The 13059-nt window shown below is 36.3% G+C and overlaps 1 protein-coding gene across 1 annotated transcript; it reads right to left on the bottom strand.

The window, feature by feature from the left end:
• Window positions 1-8527: 8527 nt before the first annotated feature.
• LOC130407949 (olfactory receptor 146-like) lies at window positions 8528-9466 on the bottom strand. Its single transcript, XM_056731310.1, has one exon. It carries the CDS (start codon window positions 9464-9466, stop codon window positions 8528-8530), a length of 939 nt encoding a protein of 312 aa, XP_056587288.1.
• Between the last annotated feature and the right edge of the window lie 3593 nt (window positions 9467-13059).

Raw genomic sequence — 13059 nt, forward strand, 5'->3', positions numbered from 1 at the left:
AAACCTGCAAACAAAGTAAAAGCAAGACATGTCACTTCCTTTACAATATGGATTATACAGTTATTTATGTAATGCAAACAATTTATGGTAAATATGACATAATAGTGATAATATATAATATAATAACAACATCCTTCTCTGTCCTTGTTTTGTTCCTGGTTTGAATGAATATCAAGAGTATATACATTGCTTGCATTTTAAAATCAACAAAATCAGACTTAAAACATGACATACAGTTTATAGAAGCACTTTATCATCAGTACACAGTTTTTATTCTTAAAGCTGAATTGCGCCTCACTTTAATATCCTCCTTGTACTGCTTTAGTTAAGCAATAGGACATGCTCTTCTCTGAAGTTTGTTGGCCCTTGTCTTTAAATGTGTCGTTTATATGTATATCTATATATGACCTTGTCACTGTCCCATAAGGGAATACTTGTACACTTGTGACCATAAGCAGTACGGTTCTTGATTAACACATATTGCCTTTCACCTTCTTTTACAAAGAAAAGCTTAAGATTTCTCCAATACAATTAAACTCTTTCTATTTTGGTTTTCATTTGGTGTCATTGTTTGGTTTGTGAACAAAGGTCCTTACACGAGTGTGTTATTTACCTTAAAACAAACTCCAGATGTACCTGTTGTGCTATTGGCGTTTACTTGGGGATTACCTCGCTTGATAAGAAAACCATTAGAAATGCCCAACTTCACACAATCTGCTCACATATTCGGGATTGAGGACGCAGGCGCAGACAGCAGGTAAGAAGACGTTTAATAATAACAGTGACAAAACCAAAAACCTGCGAGGGGGTATAACTAAACAGGGGAATATAATAACATGACAAGACAGGACTAAGAATAACTACATTAAAACAAGACTAAAGTTAACATTTGACATTACCTACAGATGACTTAACTTGAAGAGGCACTAGTAATGGGCACTTTCGAAATAGGCTTCATGAAGCTTCGAAACCCGTATCAAATCTTTTGTATCGAATCAGTGCTTCGATGCGCATATCACACTGGCTAAATCACGTGAATTTACGTCATTACGGTTTCGAAACGTTTAAAAACTTGACGACATTTCACCACTAGGGGATGTTGATTTGAAAGTTAACTCATAAACCAGTGTCTGTCTATAACTAATTTTTTGTAAATCAAGAAATACAAAAATTACCATGTATGTAGTGATCTATGGACAGTGATCATCTCGGAATAAGTATCACTTAATGTGAAATCTAGCCAAATTTTACCTAACAAACAGAGCCATATGCTGTGTTTTATATATACATATATATAAATTAATATATATATATATACTCTATTTCAAATGCCAAATTATCCAACATAAAAGATGTGTGCGGTAAAATGTCAAAGGACAATTGTAGCATATGAGACTCTTTTTGAAAACAGCCTTTTTGAGGTGTGTGATGGTTAATCATAACACTTATCAATGTTGAAACACATGCACTCCTACCACCTTCATTTATTGGGTGGGCATAAGGGGTATCCAAAACATCGGTTTTTCTTAAAAACTCCAAATAAAAAAAACATTATAAAGAAACACTAGTTTGAATGATGTGTCAACGCTTTAACCAAGATTCCAACCTGCGACCACAGCGCGCCAGCCGGGAACACTAATCACTCCCCCAAACACTCAATCAAACATATCTCACGAACATACAGACTGTCTAAGCTGTTGATATATAAGTGTCTTAGAGCAACAGGCGCAAATGACCAATATGTGTCACCGTGGAGACGGGAGTCGGAATGTTTCGAAGCCTCGACACGATACGGCACATTTGATTCAACTGTTTAATTGTTTCAAGATGCCTCGCTCTGTGCATCACTATAAGGCACAGGAACTAACGATAAAAATCAAAATGAACCCGCACATGACAGAAAACACAGGGGCATTGTAAAGGGATCATATCAAGAGGGAACAGGTGAAGGGCATGAAATCCTTAACAAGCAATAATGAGGAAATCGAGGAGGCGGGGACAAAGACTAGACTAGAGAGAGTGCATGACATGTCAAAACAGGCATTGCCAAGTCTTTCTCTACACAAAACATGAGACTCTGCCATGATTCATGTCATGTCTTTTAAGGTCTAGTGGCAGAATTATTTGCATCTGCTTTTGGGCCCTCACCTGTTTACCTAACAATGTGAGCAATGTCTTATGTACAGCAATAACTGCACTTAAGTTAAAAGAACATGCAACATATTAATTGTAAATTTAGAAAAAGTTACAATATTGGCTGTAACAAATTTAAGTACTTTTTTAAAGGTTGTCCAATGTTTCTTTCAGCTGAAGCTATAGTGTATGCAGATACTATTTTGGACACTTTTTAACATTCCATTCTGTTAAATAGTTTTTGTGTTAAACCAAATGTTTAACAAGGCTGTTCAAGTTATTTTAAATTACTATTTTAATGTGTTTTACAATTTTGTTCTATTTTATGTGGTTAATCAAAAATACAACTTCAACTAAACTGATTTATTTAGTGGTTGTCCAAGAGTAATTTGCTTTTAGTCAAACTGAACAAGACAAGTTAATAAAGAAACAATGATGTTCAAATAGAGTAAAAGTGTAAAAATGCATTGTACATAATGACACAGTCATTTCATTTTTGTAGCATTTGTCAGGTCATTTTTTTCTTAAGGTTAAATTACACATTCTATACTGAACTGTAATTTGATATAGTGAGAGCAAGTACTCATGTTTCTCATATAAGTTGCTAAAGTCATAGATTTTTTAAAGCAACATTAGAGTACTTTTGCTTGCGGTTCTCCCATGTGGTTGATAAGCACAATTGTCTGTTATCATTGTTGTAAATACTTCCACTGTATAAACTTCCCCGGGGGCAGCGCAATACACGTGAATTTGATGGCTAAGCAGAAACCGCTGTTACATCATGTCAGTTCCTAAACTGTACTAATGTACTAAAGCTCTCTTTTGGCTCCCGCGGGGTAAACTACTGGGCTTCATTAATAGCACAATGTAGATTCTGAGGTAGCAGCTGGTTGTAAGACATTAGCGCGGAGCTGAGACGTTACCAAAGATGGGAAGTAATGATTTACAAATACTTCGTCACTGTTCTTACGTAGATTTTTCTGGTATCAGAACTTACTCCACAATTTATTTTTTGGCGAATGTACAAATACGGCTCACCCACGGTTCAATACGAACTTTGTTTTTTAAGCCACGGTTTTTGGTTCTGATGGCTTCTACACATTAAAATGTTTTTTCATTCTTTTATGCTTTTGTGACAGGAACGGAAAAAACTTAAGAAAAAAAATTATTTTACTGAAATTCTCTTTATTTTACTTGAGTTATTTTATTATCTGTAAGCAAAAATCATTTTGTACAAATTCCAGGTGTACTGAAAAATGTAAGATTTACAATAAATTGGAATAAATGCATGCTAAGTAGCTGCTTGGTGGCACTCTTGACGTAAATAGCTGTCTGAAAAGCCGCCGAGTGGCATGACTTTCGATAAACGGACTTTGGCATGGTGCTGTAGATGCTAAGTACAACAGGCATAGAATAAAATCAGCATTATACTCGACAGCACATTGCTTCTCGTGTTGCAGGCAGTCACGTTTCACTGCCCGACCATCATTCGTTAATAGATATTACTCGTGCAGATGCGTTAATCTATCTGAGCACACAGACAAACACAGACAGAGCCAGTGCCTTGAATCTATGCAGGGCACAATGAAACCTCAAGACAATCAAGGGATTCTTGCACGAAACGTACTGCCCAGTGTCAGAAAGCTCTGTCTCAGTCACTGGTCATGGGTCGTCCAACAAGATAATGACCCAACAAACACAGCTTAAACAACCCAAGAATGTATAAGAACAAAACATTTGACAATTCTGAAGTGGCCTTCTATGAGTCCTGATCTGAATCCTATCGAACATCTATGGAAAGAGCTGAAACTTGCAGTCTGAAGAGGGCACCCATTAAACCTGAGACAGCTGGAGCAGTTTACTCAGGAAGAGTGGGCCAAACCACCTATGAACAGGTGCAGAAGTCTCATTGAGAGCTACAGAAAACGTTTGCTTGCAGTGATTGACTCTAAAGGTTGTGCAACAAAATATTAGGTTAGGGGTCTCATCATTTTTGACCATGACATTTTCAATGGAATAGTATGTTGAAATAAAAAGCAAAAGTCTGATTTCTATTAAATATGGAATAAACAGTGATGAATGCCAATTCATTTTGTATGTTTCAAGTTATTTCAGAGTTATTTTTTGTGGAGGGGTACCAACAAATTTGAGCACGTCTGTGTATATATATATATATATATATATATATATATATACAGTCGTGGCCAAAAGTTTTGAGAATTACATAAATATTCGTTTTCAAAAAGTTTGCTGCTAAACTGCTTTTAGATCTTTGTTTCAGTTGTTTCTGTGATGTACTGAAATATAATTTCAAGCAATTCATACGTTTCAAAGGCTTTTATCTTCAATTACATGACATTTATGCAAAGAGTCAGTATTTGCAGTGTTGGCCCTTCTTTTTCAGGACCTCTGCAATTCGACTGGGCATGCTCTCAATCAACTTCTGGGCCAAATCCTGACTCATAGCAGCCCATTCTTTCATAATAACTTCTTGGAGTTTATCAGAATTAGTGGGTTTTTGTTTGTCCACCTGCCTCTTGAGGATTGACCACAAGTTCTCAATGGGATTAAGATCTGGGGAGTTTCCAGGCCATGGACCCAAAATTTCAACATTCTGGTCCCCGAGCCACTTAGTTATCACTTTTGCCTTATGGCACGGTTCTCCATCGTGCTGGAAAATGCATTGTTCTCCACCAAACTGTTGTTGGATTGTTGGAAGAAGTTGCTGTTGGAGGGTGTTTTGGTACCATTCTTTATTCATGGCTGTGTTTTTGGGCAGAATTGTGAGTGAGCCCACTTCCTTGGATGAGAAGCAACCCCACATGATGGTGTTAGGATGCTTTACTGTTGTCATGACACAGGACTGATGGTAGCGCTCACCTTTTCTTCTCCGGACAAGCCTTTTTCCAGATGCCCCAAACAATCGGAAAGGGGCTTCATCGGAGAATATGACTTTGCCCCAGTCCTCAGCAGTCCATTCACTATACTTTCTGCAGAAGATCAATCTGTCCCTGATGTTTTTTTGGAGAGAAGTGGCTTCTTTGCTGCCCTTCTTGACAATAGGCCATCTTCCAAACGTCTTCGCCTCACTGTGCGTTTCTTTGCAGGTCACCATGGTTAACAATGGAAGAACAATGATTTCAAGCATCACCCTCCTTTTTACATGTCAAGTCTGCCATTCTAACCCAATCAGCCTGACATCTCCAGCCTTGTGCTTGTCAACATTCTCAACTGAGTTAACAAGATGATTACTGAAATGATCTCAGCAGGTCCTTTAATGACAGCAATGAAATGCAGTGGAAAGGTTTTTTGGGGATTAAGTTCATTTTCATGGCAAAGAAGGACTACGCAATTCATCTGATCACTCTTCATAACATTCTGGAGTATATGCAAATTGCTATTATAAAAACTTAAGCAGCAACTATTCCAATTTCCAATATTTATGTAATTCTCAAAACTTTTGGCCACGACTGTATATATAAATAGACATGTGTATAAATATACAAATGACACCAGCAGCTATGTATTGTTAAAAACAATAAAAAACTAAATTACCAAATGCCAGTTCAAAGGTTTTAACTTTGATTTTAAAGCAGAAACGGATGAGGTAGCATAGTCTGGGAGCAGCTACTGAGAAGGCACGGTCACCCCTGTTTTATTCTCAAGAAAAGAATTATTGACAGTATTCTTACGTTCTTATATCTTACATCATAACTTTAAGTTGTTTCCATTGACAAGGGGTCTAGGATGGTGGCAAATGTTTTTTTCCTTCAGTCTTTTTAATGATTGTGTTCTACATAATGGTAGTTCAGTTGTGAGGTCCCGTTACGAACGTGACTCTAAAACAGTTAGTTGGCTACTTTTTAATTAAGTACATTTTATACACCATACTTCTTTACTTTTTCTTAAGTAAACAAGTTTAGTCAGTACTTCAACTTTTACCAGAGTCCTTTTAAATATGAGTATTTGCACTTAAGGAAATGATGTTTGTACTTTTGCCATCTTTGGACATTATCTAGATGTAAGTGAGTTTTTCAAATTCCACACTGTTGACACAAAGAAAAACAATGTTGCTCAAACTTTTGTATGCCTTAAGCAGAATTTTTTTTATAAAAGCAGAAAACTTTTGTTTCAGTCAATTATCAACCTAGTTGCTTTTCAGATGCACATATGAAATTGTAATGTTGACATTTACTGTGTTGTTTATTTGTATGTCTGTGACCTTGTCATTACAAATGGAAATATAGGGGTGTAACGGAGGCAAGCTAGTGTAGAGCTGTGCAGTATGTAAACCTCACTTCCCGAACTCAAGGACTCTCTAGCGACAGACACTAGAGACTGCGGTCTTTAGCCTCCTCGCTAGAGCGCCCGACTCCCATGCCGAATCGACCCGGCTCGAAGCCCGCCTGGTGCAGGTGTGGTGCGTTCCGTTTACAGAGGCATAGCACGTTGTCATGAACAGAACTGATCTTGATTATTTTTTGCGATTTTTGCCTAATACTGCTCTAAATTGATTTAAAAGACGCTTTAAGTATGGCTTTAAAAGGATATATTATGGATGTTGTTCAAATTGCTTTCATTGTATCCCTCGTCTGTAAGTCACTGTGGATAAAAGTGTCTGCGAAATAACTAAATGTAAATATTAAAGTATACTGTACATAGTAGAGCTGCATCAATTACACTACATATCATGCTAGTTATGGAGGACCAGAAGAGTCTTGCATATCTACAATATGCACATATAGTACACACCGTGGTGTGTGTTTGTGGTTTCATAAAAAAAGTAAATATTGGCGGATTAAAACACAACTGACATCAGTTACATGCTTTAATGGTAAAACTGTTACATTTCATGTGAATCCATAAGCATTTTGGCCATAAGCACCGTAACTTATGTCACATTAACTGCGCGTAAACATCGCATCATAAATTGACTCGGCGCCAAAATGACCGCAGCACTGCTGCTTTCACATGCAGTATGAATCTTCTAACCTGTTCTAACAATAAGTTTCATTTTCTACGATTTCTGTTAGATAATAAGCAGGCGCTGATAACTCGCTGGTTAAACAAGAAGTGAACAACAGGCTATCCTCTCTTCTCCATTGCTCATCTGACATACCTTTGAACATGACGTGCAAGGAACTAGCCAATCAGAGAGCTTGTAACATGTCTTTCTCCATGGATAATTTGCATTGTTTAACCTCGTTTTAGCAATGCAAGGCCCCAAAGTGTCAGGGAAATGCTAAATAGAGAGGTTAAAAGGAAAAGCTAAATGATTAAGCTAATCGAATAGCAAATCGGAAAAGGAAAGGCAGCGGGGAAATGGAAATGCAAATAGTAAAAGAAATACTCCTTTAAATGATGGATTAAAATTTATATTCCTAGTTTAATTTGTAAATCCAATAATTTATTCCTCTTTTTCAATCGCATTTTCAAATAGATTTTGACATTCCACAATTTATGAAAGAATTCATAACTGGCTTTAAAATGATGTTTTATTTCGTGTTTTTGTTGTTTTTAATTTGAAGTATTTATTGTTGGATTAATATTTAATTTATTAATTATTTTTACAATCACGCTTTTTATTGCCCATTAAAACAATAACTAAAAATGATGTTAAAAACAAATGGATTAATGCTTATTTTATTGTAGAATTAGTTAATAAACAATGAAATGCTTTATTACTTTACACAAGACTCTTCTGGTCCTCCATAGGCAGTCAGCTACAAGAGTACATCTTCTTGTTCCAGTAGTTTTTGTCATGTCTTAAATGTCTTGAATTAAATCTGAATGCAGTTGGTGATTATATATGTGCATAACAGCTGAACCATCAAAAAAAATGGCAATGAGGAAAAGCAAACATTATGTTTATAAGCAAGTAACTGATTATTTAGCATTGTTCATTTGTAGAATGTGGATACAACCACATAAACAATTGACCACACCCTCTGGGCCTTCTTTATATTTATGGTTTTATATGGCTTATTTGGTAATTTTTACAATCTACTGTACATAGCATATACAATCATAGTTCCTTTGAATACACTTTATATGGGCTTATTTTACATTACATAAATCTTTACAAAACCCAGTATATTTTATATAAATCTTTATACTATTGCTTGGACAATTGTGATTAGGTGCACATGAGGTTGTAGTCAAATACAGTACTTGAAGAAATCTTAACAAGAACGGAGACATGCTGAAATCAAGACATCTGACATTTTCACATAATGGAGAAAACCCTGCGTAGATGAATAAATGAAACAAAAAGGAAATTTAAACAGAATTACATCAATTTAGTTTTCAGCTAGATTCAAACACTTTTACAGTGATAAAAACCGGTTTTGTAAAATGTTAAAATCATATGAGTTTTTTGGGAAAATACACAATATCACGAATTCCATTTTTTTCTACACCAAAATGTTACAACCTTATCTTTTATTTCTTTGGTTTGTAAACCATACACTAAAGGATTTAATCCTGATGGTACAACGTGAAACATGATACTAGCTAGTTTCCTGCTGTCCGAGTATTCTGGAAAACGATGAAGAAATATAAAAGTGGCTCCACATATGAACATGATTAAATAAACAGCTAAATGAGTACTACATGTTGTTATAGCTTTACTGTTAAGCGCTTTGTTTTTGCTGGTAATGCACACAGTTGCAATTCTCATGTATGTTATCAATATACACATCACTGAAAGACTGAGTACAACTGCTGTGTAAATGATTCCAAACACATTATTGACAGACACATTTTCACAGGACAGTTTAAACAGTGAGGCATTATCACAGAAAGGATTTTCAATTTTATATCTGCAGCGAGACAGACGTAATGTGAGGCCTAACATAACAGACACTAAAAATATTGACAACCCCCAAGCAGATGCTGATAGTTTAAGCACCATTTTATTTGTCATTATAGCTGTGTATCGCAGTGGATTACATATAGCCACATATCTGTCAAATGCCATTATAATCAGAACATAGTGGCTTGCCGCTACAAATATGTGCACAAAATAGGCTTGAATAACACACTCGACATACGTGATATAACGCTCGGAGGATTCTGTAAAAATATCCTTCAGCAATCGTGGTAAAATGACAGTAGTTCCTAATATATCATTCAGTGGAAGATTACAGAAGAGAAAGTGCATAGGATCATGTAGCTTTTTCTCTGTTGAGATCAGAAATATAAGTCCAATGTTTGATATTGTTGCAAAGACGTAAGCCAACAGTAGAAGGATGAAAACAGGATAAGAAGACTGAGGTGTAACTTTCAGTCCCTCCACCAGCAGAATGCTGTTTGTGAATGTAAGGTTCTCCATTGCCTGCTTTACACAAGATCTGTAAACAGCGCAACAAACATATTCTTACAGTACATCTCATTATCAGAAAGTTAGAATATAAAGTCAGAATATATATTTTTAATAATAAATATTTACAATCTGTAATTGTACATATGTAAATCAGTATATAGGACAAGGATGCACAGTGTAAAATTCTATGCTGTTCAGGTAGTGTACACTCCATTCACTGTTTTGTAAATTAATAGTAAATTATTTTTTATTTAATATGGATGCATCAACTCAAACGCATCAAGCTCTCTTCAACATTACCTACATTTTTGTAAGTTCCACAGACCACTTGTCAAAAGAATAACAATCTTGGAAATGTTCTTTTAAAAAACAAAGAGATGTTAAAAAGAAAACCTGAAAATAAAAATAACCTTTACTTTATTAAGAAGCTTGGTGCTTTACAGATGCACATGTGAGAAGCGAAAGCCAAATGTTCAATGGCCTTATTATGTACTGTTGGTATGTTGCCTTGTCATCAACCCAACAGGGAAAACTTATGCATAGCATGTTTTGTCATGAACAGTATTACTCATGATTATGTACTATATGTTTCTGTAAATGCAATTTGAGCTTAAAATGGTTGTAATAGGTGTTTTGATCCTATCATGCTGTTGTTTTCTTTAAAATACTGTACCCGGACCATCATCCACTACATACAATAACACACTGGTCAGCTACAAGAGCACTTTTTATGTGTTGTTTTGCGGTGCCTTTTGTTCTACGTGAAGGCTACTTTGAATGAATGACATGCTGAACCTTTGCAGATTTTTGTGTATTGTCTCGTTTCATAAAAGCAGGCGAGACACACAGGATATACCCTTCTAATGGGACTTACTTTCAACCAAATTTGTTCCTACAGATAACCCACAATTCTTTACGTTGGCCAACGTCTGTTATTTTTAATAAACAGCAACAGCTTCACATTCATTAAATATGTTGTGTTTAAATGTTAACATTTTACAATTTGTGTCACGTTTTTTAATCAAAGCAGTCAAATGTGTATAGTGATTTTAAGCGCTGTAAAACAGTAAGGTAACATTTGTAATATTTAATTTTGGCACTGTTTAGGGTAGAAAGTAACACTTTTTACTTCTTAAATCATGTTGACATCATTTTAATTATTTTGACAGTCGTGCGAGTGCAATGTGTTATCATATGTGGTACTTCCTGGTTCCTTTTCTGCCAGTATGTTCTACGAAGGACATATCGTAATCGTAATCCTTTAAAGGATGATACCTCTGGAGGACACAAGGACGCAGCCTTACGAAAGGAGACACAGCTAGCGAGACAACACTTGATGACGTGTGTTCAAAATGAACCAGGGAATGGCGCGAACAGCTATATTTGCCTAGTTTCCTGAATGAAAGTCAGATGAAACTATCATGCTCAAAGCAGCACGGCGAGTCAACCAATGGTTTTTGTTTACCAACAGCAACTGTGGTAATAGCAACTATAGTTATAGGTCCAGTTTGTAATTTTTCGGAGGATATATTGACGGAAAAGCAATATAATATACAAAACTATGTCTTCAGAGCTGCTCAAGGAGCTTACACAAACGAAGCGTTATGTTTTTATTACCTTAAATTAGTTATTTCTAGCCCTGCGATGGGTTGGCACTCCATCCAGGGTGTATCCTGCCTTGATGCCCGATGACTCCTGAGATAGGCGCAGGCTCCCCGTGACCCGAGGTAGTTCGGATAAAGCGGTAGAAAATGGATGGATGGATAGTTATTTCTATCAACATACACGTACAGCGGGTCACCTTAGATATAGTCATGTTCTGTCAGCCATCATAGTCTTTCAAACGGGAGGGGAAGGAGTAAGCGGTTGGTTACAATTCGCAACCTTGCCGCTAGATTTCACTAACTGGACCTTTAAGATATGTTGTTTTCAAATGAAAATAAAGGTTTTAAGTGTTATTTGAACGTAAATTTGTTAGATGTTTTCGTTGCAGTTTATGAATAAGATGAAATATTGTAAGGTATAAGTTCAATGAATTCATATTGCTTACATGTTTGGCGGTTGGAAGTGGTTTTCTAAAAAACAAGCTCACAAATATAAATTGTTTCAGTGCCATTACATGAAACAAAATGAGGGCTGACGACAATGGAGAAATCAACAAAAATGCAGCTACTACTGCTACAAAATAGCAAAATAGCAAACAAGATGACAAACTGTAGGCCTGCTGTAAAGGGAAAGATAATTACTAAGGCCCGAATTCACATTTCGCGTAAAAAAAAAAAAACGTGCGGAAAACGCAAGCTGCACTGCGATCTCCTTTTTTTCCAAAGCGCCTTGATTTGCCGCTCTCCTGGCGTCTGTAGTCGCTAAGCAAGATTTACGATAGCAGTTGAGAACTGAAAATACCCTTGCAAATACTCTGCTACTAGATTTACTTATGCTATGATCATCTGTGTCTCCATTTTCATTGAGCTTGTCTATCCACCTTAGTTTTGAACGCTGTAGTAAACGATGTGACCAACTTTCTTTTTATGTTAAGTTTTCCGTATTTTGAGCCGGCCGGTGAAAAACAATGGAAGTGTGTCGCTCTGATAAATATTTTTCACACCCGCAATGTATTTATTACAGAGTTGAAGGATGAAGTGGCCTGATATATCATATTTATTTATTCAATTTGGAAAAGTCAGTCGAAATGTATACATAGCTTACCACGAATTTGTGTTTTTAAAAGCAGATGTGAATACCAGGCAAAGTGGAGCAAACATTCCTGGATCCTTAAAACTAATAACTGAAAATTGGAGACGGCGGGTTGCTGTTGTATCGCAGGTCTCCACCAAGCTCCAGCATCCATCACAACTTTCTAAAAACAACTCAAAACATCCTAACCAAGAACTATCTGTTTTTATGTCTATTAAATAATGACAATATTTTGTGCTGTTCATTCTCTCCCTTGCATGCTTACCTTTAAACATTCTAGTAACATGGCCTGTTAAAGGCTAGCAGTAGCCAACTGTATGTGTTAACAAAACGTTGGAGGGTGGGAAGGTGCTTTCGCTGGCATACGCCCCCCCGGATGCCAGTCCTACATGTCACCTCGCAGGACGTGGGCTGACACCATTTACGCGAAGGTTGTTAACCCTTGCGAAGGTGTTTGGGCGTAGCCCAACCCGCAGCTCTACAGATGTCTGCTAGAGACATCCGCCTCATCTCCGTGGTTTCACCAGGTTGTATTTCTCACGCATGTTTTATCCGCAGGTTAGGGTGCGGGTGCAAAATATCTGACAAGTAAAAACAAAGTGTGTTGAAAATATCAGATTTTCGTGGTTAATATTCCCTAGGGGATATATCTGGTTTATTTTTAGGTATAGTTATTATTTCCAGCTGTACATGTCTCTATTTCAGTTTAATTTGTGTTGCATTTTTTAGGGATTATTCATACCTGAAACCGAGATATACACATCGTCATAATTCTATTGATTTGTAGATAACCTTCCTTTGTTTTATGTTATTTTAATTCTATTTCATAAATAAATCTCTTTAACTTAAATTTCTCTAGGTCATTTATTTATAATCCAAGCTAACAGAGAGGGGGGTTTAATGCA

This window comes from Triplophysa dalaica, chromosome 19 (genome assembly GCF_015846415.1).
Source record: "Triplophysa dalaica isolate WHDGS20190420 chromosome 19, ASM1584641v1, whole genome shotgun sequence".
In the NCBI taxonomy this organism is placed as follows: Eukaryota; Metazoa; Chordata; class Actinopteri; order Cypriniformes; family Nemacheilidae; genus Triplophysa; species Triplophysa dalaica.

Bases quoted from the DNA above. Each gene is read 5' to 3' on its own strand.
- LOC130407949 (XM_056731310.1), bottom strand. From the start codon at position 9,466: ATGGAGAACCTTACATTCACAAACAGCATTCTGCTGGTGGAGGGACTG.